We start from the raw sequence: 21544 nt of genomic DNA on the forward strand, positions 1-21544 counted from the left end.
GATAGGATAGGAGAATGGGTGGGGTGAGTTACTTTTTGGAGGGTTGATGTGGACTTGTTAGGCTAAATGGCCTGTATCCACACTTTAGGGATTCAATGATTCTATGACAATATCTAAAAAGGGAAGAGCTATTATTCCATCAGCACATCAAACCTATCCACTGATGCACATTTTCTAAAAACTAGGTAAGTTTTTGTTGAGGCAATTAAAGATGACTCAGTGAATCATTTTCCTGTATCTTCAAACTACTTTGTTACATGCAGGGAGACTTTCAGTGAAATACAGAAGAGATTCATTTTCCTTTTCCTATTTGTTTCAACTGGCACATCTATAAATATAAAGTTTTTTGGAACGTCACAATGCAGTCAGTTCTTATCTTATTATCCATATATCCTCTGTCTGCACCATAACAAATCTGCGATGTTACTGACTTAATTAATGAACTGAAGACTCCAGAATCTTAAGTCCAATAGCAAATGCCAGCACAAACACTACCACATATTAATGGGACCATATAAATGTGTTAAGACTTATCATTTATTTAACTATTATTCTATACAATTGATAATCCATGCATTTATTCCTCTAGAGTTCTAGCCAACAGATGGCATTACGCTTCAACCAGAGATGATCAACTTCAGCTGAGTGAGTGTTAACTGCACTGATTTATTTAAACAAAACTAAAGCATTTTTTTTAGATCCTCCACACAAAATAATCATTTAAGACTCCCAATTATTTTAGGATGATTCCCTCAAATTCATATTGCAAGGTAACAATCATATCATTAAATTCAAGAATATATTCCGCCACTGCGTTTAGCCAGTTTTTGATGTATCACAAAAACAAGAACTCTTCGTATAGAATTTCTAATCACTCAGATAAATCTCCTTCCTCTTCTCCCAAAAGAAACATCTGAGTTATCTTTGCTTTGACAAGAATTTAGCAAGAACCCTCCATCCCCACTGTAGGTAAGTGTGCAAGAAAGTAATGGAGTTTAATGAATAAAATCATGAAATCTCAGTTTACTATTACCACACACCATTGATCTTCCAATCATTCACTAACCATTCACCATTCCTGAAGAAAGGCTCATGCCCGAAACATCGACTCTCCTGCACTTTGGATGCTGCCTGACCTGCTGCGCTTTTCCAGCAACACATTTTCAGCTCTGATCTCCAGCATTTGCAGTCCTCACTTTCTCCTACAACCATTCACTACCATTTAGGATACTGAATCATTAGGCCATCGAGAGCAAAGGGACTAGAATCCCAGACTTGCTTAATAGGTTGTACTTCCATATTCCAGTAATCAGGATCTCAGAGCAGTGATCACCAACACTGCAGAAAACTAGGTATGATCTAGTTCAACCTGAATTAAACTCACAGATCGGATATTTACCTTCCATCAAGGTGCACTACTTTGGACTCTCTCAACATCAAAAAGGTCCTGCTTGTTTACTTCATTTATCACTATCGCTGTGCAAAGGTGGTCGCCACTGACTGATTACTAAGGAGCAGGGGGAAAAAAAACAGCATATTTGCCCAAGGTAATTTACAACACTAAATCAACAACAAATTGCAATAATGTATCCAACATACATGTTTTCATTGCATATAAGCTTGAGCTATTGTTGGTGCTCCAGTACAAACGTACACTTTAGTGTACATGGCGGACAAAAATTGATTTTATGTATCATATACAACAATTGACAGCAACAAAAGTGTGTCAGGCTCAGTGATATGCCTTTGAAAGGTAATCAGATTTTGTTGGAAGTGGAAGAAATGACCCCTGCTGAAAATCTGGAAGAGAGAGAGAGCGCGAGAGAGAGAGAGAGAGAGAGCGCGAGAGAGAGAGAGCGAGAACCAGAGTGAGAGCGAGCACGAACGAGAGAGAGAGAGAGAGCGCGAGAGAGCGAACAAGAGAGAGATTGGCTGCTATAGGGTCCCCAACTCCCTTAAGTACCGATAGTTTATCCTACATTTCTATCCTATCATTGTTGAATCCTTCCAGACACCGAGTTCCTTTGTCTGTCACCATGGCCTGAATAGCTTCTCTCTCTCTTTGATAAATTAATACTTTGCACCTGTATTTAACACTTCCCTAATTGCTTTTTGGGTCTAACTACAGCACATGGACTAGTGGCAGCTCACTATCCCCTTCAAGGACAGCTGAAGTACAAGACATTTAAAAAAAACTTTAAACAAAAACAGAAGTAGCTGGAAAAGCTCAGCAGGTCTGACAGCATTCTTGATGAGAACTCAAAGTTATGATTCGGGTCAGTGACCCTTCCTCAGATGAAGGGTTTTGGGGAAGGATCACTGGACCCAAAATGTTAACTTTGATTTCTCTCCAAAGACGTTGCCAGACCTGCTGAGTTTTTCTAGCAACTTGTTTCCAAATTACAGCATCTACAGTTCTTTCATGGAGTCAATGAGACAGAGAATGCACAGCACGGAAACAGACCCTTTGGTACAATCTGTCCAAGCCAACCAGATATCCCAACCCAATCTAGTCCCACCTACCAGCACCCGGCCCATATCCCTCCGAACCCTTCCTATTCATATAACCATCCAAATGCCTTATAAATGTTGCAATTGTACTCACTTCCATCACTTCCTCTGGCAGCTCATTGCCCCTGGAGTCTCTTGTATATCTTTCCCCTCTGACCCTAAACCTATGCCCTCTAGTTCTGGACTCCCCAGCCCCAGGGAAAAGACTTTGTCTATTTATCCTATCCATCCCCCTTATGATTTTGTAAACCTCTATTAAGGTCACCCCTCAGCCTCAGACGCTCCATAGAAAACAGCCCCAGCCTGTTCAACCTCTCCCAAAAGCTCAAATCCTCCAACCCTGGCAACATCCTTGTAAATCTTTTCTGAACCCTTTCAAATTTCACAACATCTTTTCAATAGAGAGGAGACCAGAATTCCAAGCAATATTCCAACAGTGGTCTAACCAACGTCCTTACAGCCGCAATGTGACCTCTCAGCTCCTGTACTTAATACTCTGACCAATAAAGGAAAGCATACCAAACACCTTCTTCACTATCCTATCTACCTGCGACTCCACTTTCAAGGAGCTATGAACCTGCACTCCAGGGTTTCTTTGTTCAGCAACACTCAAGGACCTTACCTGCTAAGATTTGCTTTCCCAAATGCATTTATCAGAATTCAACTCCATCTGCCACTTCTCAGCCCATTGGCCCATCTGATCAAGATCCTGTTGTAATCGGAGGTAACCTTCTTCACTGTCCACTACACCTCCAATTTTGGAGTCATCTGCAAACCTATTAACTGTACCTCTTACACTCACATCCAAATCATTTATATAAATGATGAAAAGTAGTGGACCCAGCACTGATCCTTATGGCACTCCACTGGTCACAGGCCTCCAATCTGAAAAACAACCTTCCATCACCACCACCCTCTGTCTTCTACCTTTGAGCCAGTTCTGTATCCAATTGGCTAGTTCTCCCTGTATTCCATGAGATCTAACCTTGCTGACCAGTCTCCCATGGAGAACCGTGGCGAACGCCTTACTGAAATCTATGTAGATCACATCTACCGCTCTACCTGCGTCAATCCTCTTTGTTACTTCCTCAAAAAACTCAATCAAGTTTGTGAGACATGATTTCCCACGTACAAAGCCATGTTGACTATCCCTAATCAGTCCTTGCCTTTCCAAATAAATGTACATCCTGTCCCTCAGGATTCCCTCCAACAACTTGCCCACCACTGACGTCAGGCTCACTGGTCTATAGTTCCCTGGCTTGTCCTTACCACCTTTCTTAAACAGTGACACCACATGAGCCAACCTCCAGTCTATCGATGATAAAAATATCTCAGCAAGTGGCCCAGCAATCACTTCTCTAGCTTTCCAGAGTTCTAGGATACACCTGATCAGGTCCTGGGGATTTATCCACCTTTATGCATTTCAAGACATCCAGCACTACCTCCTCTATCATATGGACATTTTTCAAGATGTCACCATCTATTTCCCGACATTCTGTATCTTCCATGTCCTTTTCCACAGTAAATACAAATGCAAAATACTCGTTCAGTATCTCCCGCATTTTCTGTGGCTCCACAAAAAGGCCACCTTGCTGATCTTTGAGAGGCTGTATTCTCTCCCTAGCTACCCTTTTGTCCTTAATGTATTTGTAAAAACCCTTTGGATTCTCCTTAATTGCATTTGCCAAAGCTATTTCAAGTCCCCTTTTTGCCCTCCTGATTTCCCTCTTAAGTATACTCCTACTTCCTTTATACTCCCAAGGATTCACTCGATCTATACCTGACATATGCTTCCTTCTTTTCTTAACCAAACCCTCAATTTCTTTAGTCATCCAGCATTCCTATACCTACCAGCCTTTCTTTCACCCTGACAGGAATATACTTTCTCTGGATTCTTGTTATCTCATTTCTGAAGGCATCCCATTTTCCAGCCATCCATTTACCTGCGAATATCTGCCCCCAATCAGCTTTTAAAAGTTCTTAACTAATACAGTCAAAATTGGCCTTTCTTCCATTCATAACTTCATCTTTTAGATCTGGTCTATCTTTTTCCATTACTATTTTAAATCTAATAGAATTATGGTCGCTGGCCCCACTGACACCTCAGTCACCTGCCCTGCCTTATTTCCTAAGAGTAGGTCAAGTTTTGCACCTTCTCTCATAGGTACATCTACATACTGAATCAGAAAAAAGTTTCTTGTACACACTTAAATTCCTCTCCATCTAAACCCTTAACAGTATGGCAGTCCCAGTCCATGCTTGGAAAGTTAAAATCCCCTACCATAACCACTGTGTTATTCTTACACATAACTGAGATCTCCTTAAAAATTTGTTTCTCAATTTCCCTCTGACTGTTATAATACAATCCTAATAAGGTGATCCCTTATTTCTCAGTTTCTCCCAAATAACTTACACGATGTATTTCCGGGAATATCCTCCCTCAGTACAACTGTACTGCTATCCCTTATCAAAAACACCACTCCACATCCTCTCTTGTCTCCCTTTCTATTCTTCCTGTAGCATTTGTACCTTGGAACATTAAGCTGCCAGTCCTGTCCATCCCTGAGCCATTTTTCTGTAATTGCAAATATATCCCTGTCCCATGTTCCTAACCATGCCCTGAGTTCATCTGCCTTCCCTGTTAGGCTCCTTGCATTGAAATAAATGCAGCTTAATTTATTAGCCCTACCTTGTCCCTGCCTGCCCTGACTGTTTGACTTGCTTCCGTTCTCAACTGTACCAGTCTCAGATTGATCTCTCTCCTCATTATCTCCCTCGATCCCACCCCATTCCAACTTAATAGTTTAAATTCTCCTGAGCAGCTCTCCCATACAGTAGCTCCTCAGTCATGCATTCATCTGCTCTATCCTCCTATTCCTGCCCTCACTAGCTTGTAGCACATACAGTAATCCAGATATTATTCTTCTAGACGATCTCCTTTTTAAATTCCTGCCTAATGCTGTGTAATATCCCTTCAGAACCTCAATCTTTTCCCTTCCTATGTTGTTGATTCCAGTGTGGACAATGACCTCTTGCTGGTCCCTCTCCCCCTTGAGAACATTCTGCACCCTCTCTGAGACATCCTTGATCCTGGCACTAAGGAGGCAACACTATTCTGATTTTTCGCTGTTGACTACAGAAATGTCTGTCTGTGCCTCAGTCTAGAGTATCCTAACACAATTGATCTCCTGGAACCTGGCATACCTTTCATTGCATTTGAGCCCGGTTTTTAATTTAAAAAAAACTAATTCAGTTGGTGTGATCCATGTTGGGACCAATATCTTTGGTAAGAGTAGGCAAAAAGGTCCTGTCTAGGGAATATCAGGAATTAGTGAAAAAATTAAAGAACAGAACCAGAGTTATAATCTCTAGATTATTACCTGAGCCACTTTCAATTTTGTATTGATATAAGAAAATTAAAGCAGCAAACATGTGCCTAAAGGACTGGTTCCATTCCACTGGAGTTGGTATTGGGACAGGAAGGGACAGCCTCCACCTAAACTGATCTGGGTCCAATGTTCCAACAGAAAGGCTAAACAGAGTGGTCTCAAAGACTTTAAACTAGTAAATGTTGGGGAGTCAATACAATTCCAAAATCAAGTAATAGGACAGGAACTTTTAAAAAATCAGGAATCCTACTTCAGGTATGGCAAAACTAGAAGTAGTGCATTGATTAAACCAGAAGAGAGAAAGAATAAACTGGTGAATTAAACTTCACTGCTGAGGAACAGGCTACAGAGTATGGCCCAAATTACGAATTCTATAAATGAATGTGCAGAACATAAGTTAAATTAAATGAGCTACAATTACAAATTCAATTTGGAGATGATGACATAAGTAGCCAACTGAAACATGGCTGTAGGTTGGTCGGGATTGGAAACTAAATATACCAGGTTATAAGGATTGCAGGATGGACAGAGGAAATAGCAGGCTAAGTGCAGTAGCCTTCCTGATTGAAACAAAATTATTTCAATGGTGAAGGAGGATATCATGAGGGGAAGGTATTTCGTGGAGAGCATATGGTGAAACTGTTGAACAGCAAAGGAGCTAAAACTGTAAAAGGTGTTGGGTACAGACCTCCTGATAGCAGTTCTGAAGTACTAGATTGTATAAAAGTAGAAATTAGGCAAGTATGTAGCAAAGCCAGAATACAGCAAACATTGTTTTAACCAGCATTCTTGATAAACTGGCAAAAATTATTTACTTCAAATACCAGAGGTTTACTGTGTTATCACTATCTCTGCGATGTCTGAGTAGTCAGCAGAAGGTACAAGTGAGAAGATTCCCTGCCAGTCAGTGTTATTTAAGGCAAATCTATTTATGCTATAAATAAGTGATAAGTCATATGTACATACCCTGCATTATGCTTCTGTTACTTAATGTGCACTGTACCATTGATTATGTGGACCACTTGATCAATTGGAATATTTTATCAACTGGCATACTCCTGGTCCCAGAGGTGCTCGTTAATAAAAGGTTTGCTGTAGCAGTGGGAAAATTTTAACTTTAATACAAGGTTAGATCTCATGGAATACAGGGAGAACTAGCCAATTGGATACAGAACTGGCTCTAAGGTAGAATACCTTTAAGGTGGTTGAGGGTTGTTTTTCAGACTGGAGGCTTGTGACCAGTGGAGTGCCACAAGAATCGTGCTGGGTTCTCTACTTTTTGTCATTGACGTAAATGATTTGGATAAAAAATGAGGTCTGCAGATGCTGGAGATCACAGCTGAAAATGTGTTGCTGGTTAAAGCACAGCAGGTTAGGCAGCATCCAAGGAATAGGAAATTCGACGTTTCGGGCATAAGCCCTTCATCAGGAATGAGGAGAGTGTGCCAAGCAGGCTAAGATAAAAGGTAGGGAGGAGGGACTTGGGGGAGGGGTGATGGAGATGTGATAGGTGGAAGGAGGTCAAGGTGAGGGTGATAGGCCGGAGTGGGGTGGGGGCGGAGAGGTCAGGAAGAAGATTGCAGGTTAGGAGGGCGGTGCTGAGTTGAGGGAACCGACTGAGACAAGGTGGGGGGAGGGGAAATGAGGAAACTGGAGAAATCTGAGTTCATTCCTTGTGGTTGGAGGGTTCCCAGGCGGAAGATGAGGTGCTCCTCCTCCAGCCGTCGTGTTGTTATGTTCTGCCGGTGGAGGAGTCCAAGGACCTGCATGTCCTCGGTGGAGTGGGAGGGAGAGTTAAAGTGTTGAGCCATGGGGTGGTTGGGTTGGTTGGGTTGGTTGGTCCAGGCGTCCCAGAGGTGTTCTCTGAAGCGTTCCGCAAGTAAGCAGCCTGTCTCCCCAATATAGAGGAGGCCACATCGGGTGCAGCGGATGCAATAGGTGATGTGTGTGAAGGTACAGGTGAACTTGTGGCGGATATGGAAGGATCCCTTGGGGCCTTGGAGGGAAGTGAGGGAGGAGGCATGGGCGCAAGTTTTACATTTCCTGCGGTTGCAGGGGAAGGTGCCGGGAGTGGAGGTTGGGTTGGTGGGGGGTGTGGACCTGACGAGGGAGTCACGAAGGGAGTGGTCTTTGCGGAACGCTGATAGGGGAGGGGAGGGAAATATATCCCTGGTGGTGGGGTCCGTTTGGAGGTGGCGGAAATGACAGCGGATGATACGTTGTATATGGAGGTTGGTGGGGTGGTAGGCTAATGCTAAAACTACAGAGGTATGGCATTGAGGATACATTAGAGGTTTGGATTAGGAATTGGCTGGCTGGAAGGAGACAGAGGGTAGTAGTTGATGGATTATGTTCATCTTGGAGCGCAGTTACTAGCGGTGTACCACAAGGATCTGTTTTGGGACCATTGCTTTTTGTTATCTTTATAAATGATCTAGAGGAAGGACTTGAAAGCTGGGTAAGCAAGTTTGCGGATGACACAAAAGTCGGTGGAGTTGTGGATAGTGAGGAAGGAAGTGGTAGGTTACAGCGGGATATAGATAAGTTGCAGAGCTGGGCGGAAATGTGGCAAATGGAATTCAATGTAGCTAAGTGCGAAGTCGTTCACTTTGGTAGGAATAACAAGATGATGGATTACTGGGCTAATGGTAGGCTACTTGGTAGTGTGGATGAGCAGAGGGATCTTGGTGTCCATGTACACAGATCTCTGAAAGTTGCCACCCAGGTAAATAGTGCTGTGAGGAAGGCATATGGTGTACTGGGCTTTATTGGCAGAGGAATTGTGTTCCGGAGTCCTGAGGTCATGTTGCAGTTGTATAAGACTCTGGTGAGGCCTCATCTGGAGTATTGTGTGCAGTTTTGGTCGCCATACTATAGGAAGGATGTGGAAGCTTTAGAACGAGTGCAGAGGAGGTTTACCAGGATGTTGCCTGGAATGGTAGGAAAATCTTATGAGGAAAGGCTGAGGCACTTGGGGCTGTTCTCATTGGAGAAGAGAAGGTTTAGGGGAGATCTGATAGAAGTGTATAAGATGATTAGGGGTTTAGATAGGGTAGATACTAAGAACCTTTTACCGCTAATGGAGTCAGGTATTACTAGGGGACATAGCTTTAAATTAAGGGGTGGTAGGTATAGGACAGATGTTAGGGGTAGATTCTTCACACAGCAGGTTGTGAGTTCATGGAATGCCCTGCCCGTATCAGTGGTGAACTCTCCTTCTTTATGGTCATTTAAGCGGGCATTGGATAGGCATTTGGAAGTTATTGGGCTAGTATAGGTTAGGTAGGATTCGGTCGGCGCAACATCGAGGGCCGAAGGGCCTGTACTGCGCTGTATCCTTCTATGTTCTATGTTCTATGTAACCAGTGGGGTTCTGTCTTGGTGGCGGTTGGAGAAGCGGGGCTCAAGGGCGGAGGAGCGGGAAGTGGAGGAGATGCAGTGGAGGGCATCGTCGATCACGTCTGGGGGGAATCTGCGGTCCTTGAAGAAGGAGCTGGGGGGAATCTGCGGTCCTTGAAGAAGGAGGATCTCCCATCCACCACCTCCATCCATAACCTCATCACCTCAGGGGATCTCCCATCCACCGCCTCCAACCTCATAGTCCCACAACCCCGCACCGCCCGTTTCTACCTCCTGCCCAAAATCCACAAACCTGACTGCCCCGGCCGACCCATTGTCTCAGCCTGCTCCTGCCCCAATGAACTCATCTCTGCATACCTCGACACGGTTCTGTCCCCTTTAGTCCAAGAACTCCCCACCTACGTTCGGGACACCACCCACGCCCTCCACCTCCTCCAGGATTTTTGCTTCCCCAGTCCCCAATGCCTTATTTTCACGATGGACCTCCAGTCCCTGTACACCTCCATCCCCCATCATGAAGGACTCAAAGCCCTCCGCTTCTTCCTTTCCCGCTGCACCAACCAGTACCCTTCCACTGACACCCTCCTTCGACTGACTGAACTGGTCCTCACCCTGAATAACTTCCCTTTTCAATCCTCCCACTTCCTCCAAACTAAAGGAGTAGCCATGGACACCCGCATGGGCCCCAGCTATGCCTGTCTCTTCGTAGGGTACGTGGAACAGTCCATCTTCCGCAACTACACTGGCACCACCCCCCACCTTTTCCTCCGCTACATCGATGACTGTATCGGCGCTGCCTCGTGCTCCCACGAGGAGGTTGAACAGTTCATCAACTTTACTAACACCTTCCATCCCGACCTCAAATTCACCTGGACTGTCTCAGACTCCTCCCTCCCCTTCCTAGACCTTTCCATTTCTATCTCGGACGACCAACTCAATACAGACATCTACTATAAACCGACTGTCTCCCACAGCTACCTGGACTACACCTCCTCCCACCCTGTCCCCTGTAAAAACTCCATCCCATATTCCCAATTCCTTCGTCTCTGCCGCATCTGCTCACAGGAGGACCAGTTCCAACACCGCACAGCCCAGATGGCCTCCTTCTTCAAGGACCGCAGATTCCCCCCAGACGTGATCGACGATGCCCTCCACCGCATCTCCTCCACTTCCCGCTCCTCCGCCCTTGAGCCCCGCTTCTCCAACCGCCACCAAGACAGAACCCCACTGGTTCTCACCTACCACCCCACCAACCTCCATATACAACGTATCATCCGCTGTCATTTCCGCCACCTCCAAACGGACCCCACCACCAGGGATATATTTCCCTCCCCTCCCCTATCAGCGTTCCGCAAAGACCACTCCCTTCGTGACTCCCTCGTCAGGTCCACACCCCCCACCAACCCAACCTCCACTCCCGGCACCTTTCCCTGCAACCGCAGGAAATGTAAAACTTGCGCCCACGCCTCCTCCCTCACTTCCCTCCAAGGCCCCAAGGGATCCTTCCATATCCGCCACAAGTTCACCTGTACCTCCACACACACCATCTATTGCATCCGCGGCACCCGATGTGGCCTCCTCTATATTGGGGACATGGGCCGCTTACTTGCGGTACGCTTCAGAGAACACCTTTGGGACGCCCGGACCAACCAACCCAACCACTCCGTGGCTCAACACTTTAACTCCCCCTCCCACTCCACCAAGGACATGTAGGTCCTTGGACTCCTCCACCGGCAGAACATAACACGACGGCTGGAGGAGGAGCGCCTCATCTTCCACCTGGGAAACCTCCAACCACAAGGAATGAACTCAGATTTCTCCAGTTCCCTCATTTCCCCTCCCCCCACCTTGTCTCAGTCGGTTCCCTCAACTCAGCACCGCCCTCCTAACCTGCAATCTTCTTCCTGACCTCTCCGCCCCCACCCCACTCCGGCGTATCACCCTCACCTTGACCTCCTTCCACCTATCACATCTCCATCGCCCCTCCCCCAAGTCCCTCCTCCCTACCTTTTATCTTAGCCTGCTTGGCACACTCTCCTCATTCCTGATGAAGGGCTTATGCCCGAAACGTCGAATTTCCTATTCCTTGGATGCTACCTAACCTGCTGTGCTTTAACCAGCAACACATTTTCAGCTGTAAATGATTTGGATGCGAGCATAAGACGTGCAGTTAGTAAGTTTGCAGATGACATCAAAATTGGAGGCGGCTCAGTGGTCAGCACTACTGCCTCACAACGCTAGGGAACTGGGTTCAATTCCCACCTCGAGCAACTGTCTGTGTGGAGTTTGCACAATCTTCCAGTGTCTGCGTGGGTTTCTGCCTGGCTCCAGTTTCCTCCCACAGTCCAAAGATGTGCAGGTTAGGTGAATTGGCCATGCTAAATTGCCTGTAGCATTAGGTCAGGGGTGAATGTAGGGGAATGAATCTGGGTGGGTTGCTCTACGGAGAGTCGGCATGGACTTGTTGGGCCGAATGGCCTGTTTCCACACTGCAGGGAATCTAATCCAATCTAATTACAACAGGACCTTGACCAGATCAGCCAATGGGCTGTGAAGTGTTTAATTCAGGTAAATGCTAGATGCTGCATTTTGGGAAAGCAGATCTTATACACTTAATAGGAAGGTGCTAGGGAGTGTTGCTGAATAAAGAGACCTTGGAATGCAGGTTCATAGCTCCGTGAAAGTGAAGTCGCAGGTAGATAGGATAGTGAAGGTGGCATTTGGTATGCTTTCTTTTATTGGTCAGAGTATTGAATACAGGAGTTGGGAGGTCATGTTGCGGCTGTACAGGACATTTTTAGGCCACTTCTATAATATCGCGTGCAATTCTGGTCTCCTTCCTATCGGAAAGTTGTTGTGAAATTTGAAAGGGTTCAGAAAAGATTTACAAGGATGTTGCCAGGGTTGGAGGATTTGAGCTATAGGGAGAGGCTGAACAGGCTGGGGCTGTTTTCCCTGCAGTGTCAGAGGCTGAGGGGTGGGCTTATAAAATTATGAGGGGTATGGATAGGGTAAATAGACAAAGTCTATGGGGTGGGGGGGGGGGGGGGGGGGGGGGGGGGGGGGGAGTGTGGCTAGAGGCATAGGTTTAGGATGAGAAGGGAAAGGGGCAACTTTTTCACACAGAGGGTATGCAATGAGCAGCCAGAGGAAGGGGTGAAGGCTGGTACAATTGCAACATTTAAAAGGCATTTGGATGGTTATATGAATAGGTAGGGTTTGCAGGAATATGGGCCAGGTGCTGGCAGGTAGGACTAGATTGGGTTGGGATTTCTGGTCGGCATGGATGGGTTGGACCGAAGGGTCTGTTTCCATGCTGTACATCTCTATGGCTCTATCTGAGGGCAAATTGCTGACATATCTGGGAAACTGGAGGAGTGGCAGACAACAAAATAGAGATAATGGGTAGGTATTCAAATTGGCAGGACATGAACCGTGGTGTCCCAAACTGATCTGTGCTATGACTCAATTAGAGTCACAAAGTCAAAGAAATACATAGCACAGACCCCAACTTGTCCATGCTAAGCAGATATCCTAAATAAATCTAGTTTGATTTGTCAGCAATTGGCCAATATCCCTCCAAACCCTTCCTATTCATATATCCTCCAAATACCCTTTAAATGCTAAAATTGTACCAATCTCCTCAATTTCTCTGGCAGCTCATCCATGCATGAACCACCCTCTGCATGATGATGATGCCCCTTAGGTCTCTTTTAAATCTTGCCCCTCTCACCTTAAACCTATGACCTCTAGTTTTGGACACCCCTATCTCAGGGAAAAGACCGTGTATTTACCCTATCTATGCCACTCATGATTTTAGGAACTTTTATAAGGGCACCCCTCAGCTTCCGATGGTCCAAGGAAAATAACCCAGGTCTATTCAGCCTTTCCCTATAGCTCAAGCCCTCCAACCGTGGCAACATCCTTGAAAATCTTTTCTGAACCCTAACAAGTTTCACAGCATCCTTTCTTTAGCACACAGAACAGAGTTGCACACAATATTCCAAAAGTGACATAACAAATATCCTGCCACAACATGACCTCCCAACTCCTACATTCAATGCACTGACCAATAAAGGAAAGCGTGCCAAACACCCTCTTCACTATTCTGTCCACATGCAACTTCACTTTCAAGGAGCTATGAACCTGCACTCCAAGGTCTCTTTGTTCAGCAACACTCCCCAGGACCTTACCATTAAGTGTATAAGCCCTGCTCTGATTTGATTTGCCAAAATGCCGCAACTCACATTTATTTAAGTTAACTCCATCTACCACTCCTCAGCTCATTGGCCCATCTGATCAAGATCGCATTGTACTGAGGTAACCTTCTTCACTGTCCACTGCGTCTCCAATTTTGGTGTCATCTCCCAACTTACTAGCCATACCTCCAACGTTTCCATCAAAATCATTTATATACATGATTAAAAGCAGTGGACCCAGCACAGATCCTTGTGGCACACCACTGGTCACAGGCCTCCAGTCTGAAAAGCAACCTTCCACTACCACTACCTGTTTTCTACCTTTCAGCCAGTTCTGTTTCCAAATGGCTAGTTCGCCATGTTCCATGTAATCTAACCTTGCTAACCAGTCTACCAAGAAGAATCTTGTTAGACACCTCACTCAAGTCCATATGGATCATGCTTACCATTCTGCCCTCATCAATCCTCTTTGTTACTTCTTCAAAACACTCAATCAAGTTAGTGAGACACGATTTCAAAGTCATGTTGATTATCCCTAATCAGTCTTTGCCTTTCCAAATATATGTAAATCCTGTCCCTCATGACTCCCTCCAACAACTTGCCCACCACCAACATCAGGCTTACCTGTCTATAGTTCTCCCGCTTTTCCTTATCATCTTTCATAAAAAGTGGCACCACTTTAGCCAACCTCCAGTCTTCCAGCACCTCACCTATGACAATCATTGACACAAATACCTCAGCAAGGGGCCCAGCAATTACTTCCCTCGCTTCCCACAGAGGACGAGGGTATACCTGATCAGGTCCCTGGGATTTATACACCCTTATGCATTTTAAGACATCCAGCACCACCTCCTCAGTAATATGGACATTTTTCATGATGTTGCTATTTAGTTCCAGATCCTTCTCCACAGTAAACGCCCTTGCAAAATACTCATTTAGTATCTCCCCCATCTCCTGCGGTTCCACTCATAGGTGTCCTTGTTGATCTTTAAGTGGCCCTATACACTCCCTAGTTACTCTTTTGTCCTTAATGCAGTTATAAAATCCCCATGGTTTCTCCTTAACTCTATCTGTCACAGCTATCTCATGTCCCCTTTTTCCCCTGATTTTCCTTTTACATATACACCTACTGCCTTCATATTCTAAGGATTCACTCGATCCCTGCTGACTGCACCGATATATGCTTCCTTCTTTTTCTTGACCAAAACCTCAACTTTTTCTAGTCATCCAGCATTTCCTACACCTACAAGCCTAACTCTTCACCTAACAGGTACATGCTGTCTCTGGACTATCGTTATCTCATTTTTGAAGGCCTCCCATTTTTCTTTACCAGAAAGCATCCGCCCCCAATCAGCTTTTGAAAGTTCTTGCCTAATACCATCAAAATTGGCCTTCCTCCAATTCAGAACTTCAACCTTTAGACCCGGTCTATCCTTTTCCAACACTATTTTAAAACTAATAGAATTATGGTCACTGGCCCCAAAGTGCTCCCTCACTGATATCTCAGTCACTTCCCCTGTCTTATTTCCCAAACGTAGGTCAAGCTTCTTCTCTAGCAGGTATACCCACATACTGAATCTGAAAATATTCTTTTTTAAGATTAGATTACTTAGTGTGGAAACAGGCCCTTCAGCCCAAGTGCACACCGACCATCTGAAGAGCAACCCACCCAGACCCATTCCCCAACATTTACCCTTCACCTAACACTACGTGCAATTTAGCAAGGCCAATTCACCTCACCTGCACAATCTATGTTTGGAAAGTTAAAAATCATCTACTAGTATGACCGTATTATTCTTACACATAATTGAGATCTCCCTACAAAATCTGCTGGCTATTGAGAGAGGTCCATAGTCCAATCCCAATAAGGTAATCATCCCCTTTTTATTTCTCAGTTCCACCCAAATATTTCCTTGGAATATATTCCCTAAGTACAGCCATAATGTTATCCCTATTCAAAAACATCACTCCCCCATCTCTCTTGCACCCCCTCCCCCAACCTTCCTATAGCATCTGTACCCTGGAACATTAGGTTGCCAGTCCTGTCCATCCGTGAGCCACATCTCTATAATTGCTATTTTATCCCATGTCCCTAACCATCCAAATTCATCTTCCTTAACCGTTAAGCCTCTTGCATTGAAATAAATGCAGTTTAATTTATCTGTCCTATCTCTTTCTCTGCTCTCTTGACTATTTAATTTGCTCCTTTTCCAAGTGTACCAGTCTGAGACCGATCTCTTCCCTCATTATCTACTTGGATCCCACCCCATTCCCCCTAACCATACTCATTTAAATCCTCCCAAGCATCTCTTTATCTCCTTGACAGTATATTAGTCCCCTTCCAATTCAGATGCAATTTGTCCTTCTTATATAGGTCACTTCTATCCCATAAGAGATTCCAATGATCAGAAAATGTGAACCCTTCTCCCATGCACCAGCTCCTCAGCCATGCATTCATCTGCTCTATCCTCCTATTGTTACCCTCACTAGAACTAATCCAGCTATTACTAACCTCTAAGATCGCCTTTTTAAATTCCTGGCTAACTTCCTATTTTCTCTCCTCAGAATCTCATCATTTTCTCTTCCTATGTCATTCATTCCAATACGTACAACAACCTTCTGCTGGTCCCTCTCCCCTTCGAGAATATTCTGCACCCTCTCAGAGACTTCCTTGATCCTTGCACCAGGGACGCAACACACCATTCTGATTTCTTACCATCGTGCACAGAAACGTCTATCTGTACCTCTGACTAGAGAGTCCCACATCACAATCAGTCACTTGCAACCTGACCTACTCCTCGTTACATTAGAGCCAGTCTCAATACCAGAATCCTGACTGCCTGTGCTACATTCCCCCAAGAATCCATTACCCCTTACGCTTTCCAGAACAGCATGCTTGTCTGAGATGGGGGATAGCCACAGAATATTCCTACATGACCTGCCTTCCTCTCCTACCTTTCCTGGCGGTAACCCATCTACCTGACTGTATCTGCGGTTTTTCTCCCTTCCTATAACTGCCATCCATCAAACCCCGTAGCTTCTGTAATTCCTCGCTGTCTCTAACTGCCACTCCAACCGATCCGTGCAATCCAATAGAAATCGCAACCAACTCACTTCCTGCAGACAATCATCAATAATACAGAAACTCTCCCTAATCTCCCACATCTGACAGGAACAACACATCACTCTACTGAAAACCATCTTTGCATCTTAACAATCTACAGATGCCGTAAATAGCACGGTCTTACTGCTCTAAAGAAATTGGTCCAGGCTAACTTAGTACCTATATTTTATACCTTAAAATTTAAGCAAGAGACAGAGCTCAACAAAACAATATGATTAAGAAAACCCACCTTATTTACAAAAAGAACAGTAAGGTTACACTTAAAAATTTAACTGCTCCCCTGCTGTAAGCTCTCCCACACTAGTTTCTCCAAGGTCAGCTGTGAATTTCATTGTTTAATAATTTTTCTTAGATACACTGTGACATCCAGAGATACTTGAACTCAAGTGTCAGAGGCAGTATCTGTGCAGATTCACAGCTGGGTCAGACAGCAGTATAGGTTTCTCTTTCTCATTTGAATCACTTCCCACGTGATCTCTGTTGTCTCTCTTTTTCCTTTTTAAAGTGCAGTTGTTTTGATCTATTTTTCCCCCAAAGTTCCAAAACAATGCAACAGCTGATAAAACAGTAATTACTGCTCCTAGAATTCGAGGAAAATCAGGTCCAACACTGAAAATACCTCAAAAAAAAAAGCAGCTCTTAGAGCCACAATTTCTTCCCGTCCTCCATCTTGGATTACCCAGAATCCTCCACATTTATTTATTAAAGGCTTATTTAATGGCATTGAAAGTCATATATCCAAAATTTGCTGATGGCACAATGCTAGCCAGCATTGAAGACAGTGCAGATGATAGCATAAAATTACAAAGTGGTACCGATGAATGAGGTGAATAGGCAAAACTGTGGCATGTAGACTTCAATGTATGCGAGTGACAGTTTATCCATTTTGGCCTGAAAAAAGAGTACTTTCTACATGATATCAAGTTAAATACCATGGACACATCCAGAGAGACTTGGGTGTTTTGGTGCATAGACCTTTAAAATGTTACGAACAGGCACAGATAACAATCAAGAAAACTAATGGAATGCTGGTCCTTATATCTAGGGGGCTGGAGTATAAGGATATCGTTATGCTGCAGTTGTACAAAACCCTAGTTACATCCCACTTAGAATACTACGAGCCAAACTGGGCACAACACCTGGAGATGAACAGATTGGCCTTCCAGGGAGTACAAGAATGATATTTGGATTTCAGCGATTAAGTTATAAAGGAGAGACTAGACCAATGAGGCCCGTTTTCTCAAAAATTTAGAAGGTTAAGGGGTGATCTGATAGAAGTCTTCAAAATATCAACAGAAAAAAATGGAATTATTTCCACTGATTGGGAATTCTAGAACTAGGGGACATAATCTGAGAATTGGAGCCAGATCATTCAGGAGAAATGTTCTACACACAAAAAGCGTGGTAGATATTTGCAACTCTAATCTACAAATGACATGGGTGCTGGCTCAATTGTTAACATTAAATCTGACGTAGATAAAAGTTTTGTTAAGCGAAGCCATTGAGGGATATGGGCCAAAGGCAGGTATATGGAGTCAGGCAACAGATCAACCATGACCTCACTGAATGGTAGAAGATTCGAGGAGCTGAATAGTCTACTCTTCCTTTCAGTAACCCAGAGATTATTACACTTGAAGTCCTGCTTGCTAATTAGTTTCCCAAATTCTAATTGTAGCACCACAACCCCTTCCCCATGTAAGTCATTGGTACCAATATGGACCATTACCTATGGATGTTCACCATACCCCAGAAGAATGCCTGACAGCTGTTCATTGATATCCTAGACCCTGGGACCAGCAAAGCAACTTACATCCTCAAGTCACCTGATAGTTACAGAAACACCTATATGCTCCACTAACAATTCCTCTATCACTAATACTCTTCATCTCTCTTTCCTCTCCTCCTATACAATCAGGTTGCTTGCAGTGCCACAAACATGGACCTGAAGATCCAGCACTCTCACGAATATGCAAAATAGAAGAGTTTTGAAAATGAGCCCAGTGTTTGCTGCAATACCTGCCTGTTTCACTTGAACTGCCCAGCAGCTACTCATTCCCATCCTTCCTCCAGGCTTTTGAGCTGTGTTTAGACAACCGTGAACCTGCTATCCACATGACACTCAGACTCGTAAATGTGCCTCAGCATCTCTAGTCGTTGGTTAAGCTCCAAAACTCAGAGCTCAACTTTCTGCAGTTGGGAGCACTTCCTGAACAAATGGCCATCTAGGACTCTGGTAGGGTCCCTAACTTCCCATCTGCGACCATGTCTTAGTCTTACACTCACTTCCCTTATGATAACTTTAGGAGAAAGTGAGGCCTGCAGATACTGGGGATCAGAGTTGAAAAGTGTGGCATTGGAAAAGCACAGTAGATCAGGCAGTATCCAAGAAATAAAAGAGTTGACATTTCAGATAAAGGGCTTATGCCCAAAACATCAACTCTCCTGCTCCTTGGATGCTACCTGACGTGGTGTGCTTATGCTAACTTTATCCTACTTCCCTTAATCTACTGACTTGCTTACTTACATTATTTTTATCAGATTACTTCATTTATTGCCCTTGACTTTCACTTATTCCTTTGCTTCTCAGTTAATTCCTTTTTACAGGAAATAGACTTTTTAAATCACAAATGAATCAACCTGATAACTTCCTGTGATTCCCCTTCCCTAAATCAGCAGAAACCTGACGCTGCAGCTGTTAAACTATGTCTCGTCTCTCACTACTATGCTGAAGCTAACAAAACGTTCCAACCTGGTCTGTATAAAGGGAGAAACACATTGGTGAAGTTACAGTCAATCTACAGAAGTTGCAGTTAGGGGATGGCTTTTTGCGTGTGTCAGTGTACCAGTTATTTGGAGAAAAGAAAAAGTGTTAACTTGTGCCTGTTGCCTTTGCCAATTCAGTTACTGTGATGTCCAGGAAATCAATAGTTTCTTTCTACACTGCAATGTTAAGTTTAGTGGAAGATTGATAATTATTAGTATTAAAAGGTGAATTTTTCTAATTCTGCTTCTGTGCAAATTCACATATCCTACACTTCAACATAAAACAAAGAATATTGTTTCTATGTGACTGCATTTCCTAAATGAGTTAGTGAGAACAAAGGAGCACTAAAGCCAAAAGTACCCACGAAGATACAAGAAACAATATAAAAATTAAAATGGACAAAATTCCACCCAAGGATAATTTAAAAATCACCTTTTAGAAAATGTTAACTCAAAAACAATATTTTCAATACCATGTAAAAGTTGACAAGATGATAATTTCTCACATATTGTATACAGTATATGCAAACAATGTCAGGTGATCCCCAAGTTCTATTCGTTGAAAGTAAGATCACTCTTAACAACTGTTATAGCAATTGGAAAGTAACGTTCACTCACAAAGTAGCTGATTACAAATGAAAAAATGCACAATGACTTATCAGCATGCATTTTCTGCACCTGAACTTCCTTTGACATTTAGCTTTATATTTAGATAATTTTCACATTCATCCTATGAATCATAAAAACACCCACAATTGCCTTCACATTTCTACATTAACAGATTCTTCACAGTTCTGGCACAATTTATAACTTAAACATTCTTTTAATTTATTCGTGGAAAACATTAAAAGCGAAAGCTTACATACAGTCGTAATTTCAAATGAGGATTAAAATACATTCAGAAAATCACTCAAACTCTTTCTTCTAGGTTATGAGCTTATCTGATTTTTCAACAAAAAGCCAATTCTCTAGCATACACAACTTTCTATATTATGAACATGCAAAAGTAATAATAGTTCTTAATCAGAAATAATCTGCAATGCACATAGTTTGATAATATTTAAGTATTTAATAAATGCAAGTTATTCAACGAAGTCCATGTATCTAAACAAAAAACATTGAGCTGAAAGTATCATCAATGCAAAGCATTTCTCATTGGTTGATTAGGAAAATGCTTAATATATCTCTTCCCAATGGGAATATTTACATTGAGTCAGGTCAGAAAAATTCTGGTTGTGACTTGCAATGTCGGATTTCATAACTGGAAACATCCACCAAGCCCTGTCTCTGACCAGCTGTTGCAAGGACAGGTTTGATCAACATTAAGGAATGGGAGGTATGCAGCTACAACCTTAAAACATCCAGTTGAAAGCCTGTTCTAACTAGTACTGTGCCCTGTTCTGCATGTAGCTTTCTTAAGCTACTATCTAATACAGATTTGAAGGGGAAAAAAAATCAATCCAGTAGAAGGGATAAAAGCAATGGAAACTGTTTTGCAGAAAATAAGATAAAAAAAGTAAAAATGTATCAACAGCTGGTTATTTACTTACCAGCTGACAAAATTCAAATACCAACAGGTAAGGGACAGCATCCACACATTGTCCCAAGCAGTGAAGCACATTTGGGTGCTGCAAAACCCTGTAATTAGATATAATAATTAAAACTTGCAAGCAAAGTTGTTGGAGGCAAAACAATTCTGATAATTTACACTTCACATACCTTACAGTATTTTGATTGTCTACTATGTCAACAAAATTCCAGCATCATTTTTGTACAACTACAATGTCACAAAACATTCTAGAATGCTGAAAGAAATAGTTATTGAGATACTGGATGTGTTGGTGATCATCTTTCAAAATTTTGTAAATTCTTGGATGGTTCCTTGATTGAAGGCAACAAATATCACCTTACTATTTAGGAAGAGGGTGGGGTGGGGACTACAGACCTGTAGGTCCTACATCAGCAGTACAGAAAAATGTTAGAATATATTATGAATATTGTGAAAAATGGACAGTTGAGTAATAATGATCGAAATTCATCTGAGGATTTTATTAGCAGAATTGATAAAACAGAGCAGGAGGGCGTAATAAACTCAGTTTGTGAAGGTCTCTGATATTGACCCCGACTGGAGGCTGATAAATAAAGTTGAAGCACAACTGAGGAAGTAAGATACCAGCATGGATTAAGGATTGGCTAAC

At 43.3% G+C, this 21544-nt stretch overlaps 1 protein-coding gene across 1 annotated transcript in view; it reads right to left on the minus strand.

Moving 5' to 3' along the window:
- Positions 1–21544, minus strand: part of lmtk2 (lemur tyrosine kinase 2) — a 164917-nt gene that overhangs the window by 62060 nt on the left and 81313 nt on the right. The window contains exon 6 of the mRNA XM_060840569.1: positions 20897–20984. Coding sequence (XP_060696552.1) covers positions 20897–20984 — 88 coding nt within the window. The remainder of the gene's footprint in view (positions 1–20896; positions 20985–21544) is intronic.

This window comes from Hemiscyllium ocellatum, chromosome 20 (genome assembly GCF_020745735.1).
Source record: "Hemiscyllium ocellatum isolate sHemOce1 chromosome 20, sHemOce1.pat.X.cur, whole genome shotgun sequence".
Lineage (NCBI taxonomy): Eukaryota > Metazoa > Chordata > Chondrichthyes > Orectolobiformes > Hemiscylliidae > Hemiscyllium > Hemiscyllium ocellatum.